Here is a 6165-nt window from a genome sequence, read left to right on the forward strand (position 1 = left end):
ATAAGGGTAGGGAGATGAAGATGGCTGGTGTATATCCTGAGGTGAGTGCTGTGGGCTGGAGGAATGAAGTCCTGGGGTTTCATTCAACTGACTCAGATCTTGATATGCACGTCCAGCACCCTGCTACGTGCTGCCTATTCTGAATCGAGGCACAGGGCTGAAGAAATTATTGCATTGAGGCAACTGTGGTAGTGACTGGTTCCCGATGTTCAGTGGGGATATTTATGGCTGGTATGTTTCTCCTACTGGTTGTTGATACTTGCGTGCATTATTGACTTGGCTAGGAGCACTGCTGGGGTGTCTCTGAGGCTGGCTTTGAAACTCATACATGGCTGAGTAGCCTGAGGGTGGTGGAGGGTACTACCAAGGGCCAGGGAGCATCTGGGGGAGGCTAGCAGGACAGTTTACTGATACATTACCTACCTAATCAGATCAGAAGCAGATCTGTTTTCAACTAAATGCAGACATTAAGTGGATGTGTGGATCCTCATAACCTGATTTGATACCATGTTGGTTTAGGTACTAAGGCTAGTACAACTGCAGCTTGGCTGCAGCCCACTCCAGCTTGGTGTTCATCAGTTTGCTTGTATTTTGGCTATTTTAGTGAGCCAGGCTATTTATGTACAGTTTGGTTTGGTCTGTTAGCCATCTGGAGTCCCACGAACTAACTGTGAGCCAAAAAAAATCAACATCGGCTCAAGCTGGTTTATAAATATGTGTTGAAGTCTCATTTCCGGTTAGTTTCACTGTTACTCCTCAAGGCCTCGAGGCTCAAGGCATCTCACAGCATACTAACCATGAACCCTAAGCTTCCGATATGAGTTGACGGTATGTTCAGACTTGGAGAAGTTTTAGGATCTGGTTCATACAGTATGTTATTCACAAGCTGACTACAATTATAAAAAACATTAACACACTATGGACCCCACTTAGCTGTTGTATACCATGCTAGGAACATCATCAACAACGATGCAGTTGCCATCAAACGGGAATCCATCACTACCCAGCCATCTTCTGTACAGCGCGAATACACGATTCTGAAATGACTTGAATGCGGAGTTGGAATCCTGCACACTCTCTGGTTTGGTAGAGAGTCACAATATCATGCTTTGGTTCTTGGCCTCCTCAGGCCATCACTGCACGATCTTTTCTTTACACATGATCAAAAATTCAGCCTTCATACTGTTGTAAATCTAGGAATCCAACTGGTGAGTCATTTTGTGCTGGGTTTTTGCAGATGATGATGGTAGGTAAAGTGTAAAGTGTAAAGTGTAAAGTGTAAAATAAACATGGTACAATAATGAAATAAATGATAAATGGAGAAATACATACCTGGGAACTTGGTTGGACATGGGAATAGGCTGTGGGAAGTCAGGCACGGGAAAGTTCGCCTAAGGCGCGTGCAAGTCGCACAAGTGTTGCCTATGTCGTGTTTGTGTTGCCTATGTCGCGTGCGTCGCGCAAACGTCGTGTTTATCGTGCTAGTGTCGTGTTGCATGCGTAGTAATGTAGACTTGACCTACATAAACTTGCCGAAGGGGAACTATATCACCCACTGGAGAACCATTGGTGTGCTTAGCACGTTTCACAACGTGCATTCCAGTTACAGGGTCAACTGCACCAATCTTCATGTTATGGACATAACACAGGTACTGGTCTCGCCATCCAATACGAGAACTTCGTCAAGGCATCGGGCGCACAATGAGCTGCAATTCGCAGATGGTGTGCCCTGAGGGGGTCAATATATATAGGCCAAATTGATGAGTAGAAAAGTGCTCACCTTTTAACCCGGACTGGGGCCATTCATACTGTCCATCAATATTCACAAGGACAGCATCCCTTCAGCCTTTCAACCACTCGGGGGATGAAGGAGAGGCGTGCAAGGTTTGGGCCAGTAAGGCAACACTCGAATCATGGTATGAAACATGCTGTAAGCGAACAGTGTGCCATACTTGAACTCGATCAAAGGGAAGAATTGGAGGACGGTCGATAAGTGATCTTCTTAGAACCCCAACTCCATGGATCATGTTTCCGTTCCTCATATCACGTTGTAAGAAGGCCGAAAGAGCATGGCAGAGGTCCAGTAGGTTGAAATTGTCGGAGACGTCATCAAGTTTCATCCCGGTGCGGGTTGGATTGAAGTTCAGGTGGGTGGCAACATTACCAGTGGTAAATGTTCGAGGCAGGCCTGGGTAAATGCCAGCTTGATGCGACAGAGTAATTATATCCTTGGCCCTGTTGAAATAGTTAGTAGTAATGCGTGTACAATCGAGCTCCTCTAGGAGCGCACTTCATGGATCAGTTGGTTCTTCATCATCACATGCAGTACCCTCTTCCTCGCCCCCCTCATCCTTGGTTTCGGTACCAGGATCAATGACATGACTCTTTAGCGTTGTGGCAATTTCAAAGTGCCATAGCTTCTCCAATCGATCCAAGTGACGACATATTTGCGGATCGTAATCATTATTGTTGGTGTGTCGCGCAGGATCCTTGATTTCAGATATGTGAGCGTGTTCGGTAGCATCCACAGACCATTGAATGAGAGCACCGACTTTATGCATACTAGCAGTAATGCTCTGCATTAGCTCCAGCTTGGGTATAAACCAGTTGTCGATTGGTTTCTTAGTACCCATCCGTGCGCCCAATGACATGATGACATCTTCATTCTGATGAAATATCAAGAGCGATTGGTCGATAGATGTCAGTATGTTATCATCGGGAGAAGGGGATTGCGCCATGTATCGGACATCCATAAGGGCACAGATCGCTATTACAAAACGACGAGGGGCTGTACCAGCGATTAAGCCAACAATGTAGTGCTGAACATCACGGTGAACTCTCCCTGTGACTTGCTTGAGCTTTGAGATTCCACAAGAGAAGTGGCGGTAGCCTGTGATTGGCTGCAAAATCAAGAATCTAAAATCAAGTTCCAGCGCTTCAACAGCTACAAGGCACCAGTGAAGGTCGTGATCCCAAAATTCCTTATGCCAGTGGTGCAGAGATTCTGGCGTCAGAAAGACTGAGGGATCAGCATACGGCCAGTACATCCAGAAAGGTGCATGAACGCCGTTAAGCCGGTATTCGGCGCATGCTTCAAAAAAAGCTTCAAGGTTATTGGGGTCGGCCTCGATGTTTGCAAGCTGTTCAAGTGTGACAGAGCGAGTACATTCGGGATGACGAAAATCATCCCCGAACTCAAGATATGATGCCATGGTGAACAGGGAAGTTTTGCCACGCACGCACACAAGCATACATGCCTCGGGGGTGTCGACAATGTAGGCTGCAAGAGGCGTGTAACAATGACGAACGTTGCCCACCGGATCTGACATCATGATCCCAATCTCGGCTGCTATCATCAACGGTTTCAAGACAATGACAAGACACTTGTGTATGAGGCGATCTTTGAGCACACCCCGCATCTGTTGATTTGGGTGCAAATACTGTGGGATAGGGAGGAGAGCTGTAAGTAGGAATGCCCTAGATGAAAGTTTGGTGCGAGTGCACATGCAGATATTCGCAAGGCCTAGAAGAAGTGGATGAGCGACCCTGGCACCGGTCATAGTGGTGATGTTTGTTTTGTCGGAAGATAGTACAGTCCCAAGGATTGTAGCGCCTCTAGGTAGTTGGTTCTGCAGAGCCTATGATGAGATGATGTGAATTTTAGAGACCCAGATGCACGTACCTGGATATCCCAAGCAAAATCACCCGTCAGCCACTCCGAATATACGCGCAGAACCCGCACTGCAGTAGTGTACACGCGACGAGGGACAAAGTCGAGCTTGTCATGGAAGAGGGGGTTGCTGAACAGACTCTCTAAGCACTCAACAGGATCCCTCCAGAATAGTCGGATCGGGTGTTTTGTGCTATGGGGCGAGGTAATGAGCTGACATTTCCAGCTCAGTCCCTTGGGGAGCATCTTGGCATGGCTTTGTAATTCTTTAGCGTTGTTGAAAGATAGTTTGAGTTCGCGAATCTGCAAGGGTGATCATCAATAAGAGGGCGAGGAGAAAGAAAAGTGCGAGCGCAAAAGATTACATACCATCGAGAGTGCCAAAAATTCATTGATTGCGGCCATACTGAGGGGAGACCGAAGAAGAAAATTGGCAACTTCCCACTCGTTCCTCGATGCAAAAGGATAAAAAAGATTATCTTTCCTGCAGTCTGCATACTCATCAGCGTCGAATATATCCAAGAAGGTTGTGCCGTCCTGAGAGTAGCAAGTCCCTGTGCCCTCGTACCATTCCTCTGCACTTGATGGTTCCTCTCCCACTGTGTCGAAGTGGTCTCCCCCAATGCCAAAATCCATTCCATCTCCACGATCAGGATCATATGAAACCATCTCACGATTCGTTCTTGAAGGAAAGTGAGAAGAGAGAGGATCAAGGGATCGCTGACGTGGTTCGACCAACTCTGCAAACTGCAAAATGTCAACCATATTGCGAATAGAGCTATGGCATGAGGTTCGGGGCTGGCTAAGGTGGCGAGCTACACTGGACTCCTTCGTGAATATTTTGCCGCATTTTGGACATGATGGTATTGACATAAGGTATGCGAGATGAAATTCACACGTGTCCAACTTAACATTCATCATCATATGGAGCCTCTAGCCCTGTCTCCTCGTTATTCTACACCCTCTCACCATTCCAGAAACTCTTCTTGTTCAAGTTCTCGCCATTCCACACCTTCTTCTCGATCCTTGCGCTCGTTATATTCCAACTTGAATCATTTTCCAAGTCATCACTACTCACTAACACACCGCTGCATCTGTACTCACAATCAACGACCTCCGATGTAGAGACTCAATCCTGAGTAGCCTCACAATGGCCCATATTGCGATGTAGGTCAAGTCTACAATACTACGCATACAACGCGACGTTCGCGCGACATAGGCGACACTTGCGTGACTTGCGTGCGCCTTAGGCGAACTTTCCCGCGCCTAAGCGCCCTATGGCGCCTGACTTCCCAGAGTGCTTTCCCATGTCCAACCAAGTTCCCAGGTGTGTATTTCTCCATTTATCATTTATTTCATTATCGTACCATGTTTATTTTACACTTCTGCACTACCTATTACCTTCTACCATCATCTAACTACACACTACTACGAGTTTTTACTATGTTTTGAATATATCATCGCAAGCCCGAGTAGCAGTTAGCTCTAGTGGTTACATCTGCATTGCACCTCACGCCTTAACGTCTCATTAAGTCTCACTATCGCTTTCGCCCACTTCCGCTTTGCAACGCACGATGTTCACGTGCTTCGCGCCCCTATAGCGCCTTTGTTCCCGCGCCTTTCGCCTTATTGCGCTGAAGGATCTTCAACTCAGCTGAGGGTGCAGCTGATATAATTGTTGAAGGGAAGAGGAAATGTGCAATAGGCTCGTCCCTTAGGGGATGCAAGGAAGCTGGGATCCACAAATATAAGCAACTCTAGGGGGAATGCGCAAAGCGCGCAATAAGGTGATAGGCGCGGGAACAAAGGCGCTATAGGTGTGCAAAGCGCAGGAAAGCTGCGTGTTGCGAAGCGGAAGTGCGTGAAAGCGGTAGGCGAGCAATAGCGAGACTTAACAAGACGTATAGGTGTGAGGTGCAATGCAGATGTAACCACTAGAGCTAACTGCTACTAGGGCTTGCAATGATTTATTCAAAACATAATAAAAAACTTGTAGTAGTGAGATGATGGTAGAAGGTAATGGTTGAGAGATAAAGTGTAAAGTGAAAATAAACATGGTACGATAATGGAATAAATGATAAATGGAGAAATGCATACCTGGGAACTTGGTTGGACATGGGAAAACACTCTGGGAAGTCAGGCACCATAGGGCGCTTAGGCGCGCGCAAGTGTTGCCTATGTCGCATTTGTGTTGCCTAAGTCATGCGCATCGCGCGAACGTCGTGTTTATTGCGCAAGTGTCGCATTGTATGCGTAGTATTGTAGACTTGACCTACATCACAATATGGGCCATTGTGAGGCTACTCAGGATCGAGTCTCTACAGCGCGCTTCACGCATTCCCCCTAGAGTTGTCACCTGTGGATACCAGCTTTCTCCGCTTCCCCTAAGGGATGAACATATTGCACCCATATCTTCATCCCTTCAACATTTATATCAGCTGCACCCTCAGCTGAATTGAAGATCCTGCACTGAATCATTCACCATCTCGATCAGC

At 47.0% G+C, this 6165-nt stretch overlaps 2 protein-coding genes across 2 annotated transcripts; one reads left to right on the forward strand and one right to left on the reverse strand.

Moving 5' to 3' along the window:
* Positions 1 to 1046: 1046 nt before the first annotated feature.
* On the forward strand, positions 1047 to 1241 carry F5891DRAFT_961258 (uncharacterized protein; the record flags this gene model as incomplete). Its single annotated transcript, XM_041375800.1, has 1 exon — positions 1047 to 1241. A coding segment is annotated over one exon (195 nt), but the record flags the coding sequence as incomplete, so codon positions are not given.
* A 1050-nt stretch (positions 1242 to 2291) lies between these two features.
* Positions 2292 to 4339, reverse strand: F5891DRAFT_984885 (uncharacterized protein; the record flags this gene model as incomplete). Its single annotated transcript, XM_041377513.1, has 3 exons — positions 2292 to 3638; positions 3683 to 3973; positions 4040 to 4339. 3 exons carry the CDS (start codon positions 4337 to 4339, stop codon positions 2292 to 2294), a joined length of 1938 nt encoding a protein of 645 aa, XP_041220184.1.
* Positions 4340 to 6165: the final 1826 nt, after the last annotated feature.

Source organism: Suillus fuscotomentosus (genome assembly GCF_016647785.1).
Source record: "Suillus fuscotomentosus strain FC203 chromosome Unknown F5891scaffold_77, whole genome shotgun sequence".
NCBI classification, from domain to species: Eukaryota; Fungi; Basidiomycota; class Agaricomycetes; order Boletales; family Suillaceae; genus Suillus; species Suillus fuscotomentosus.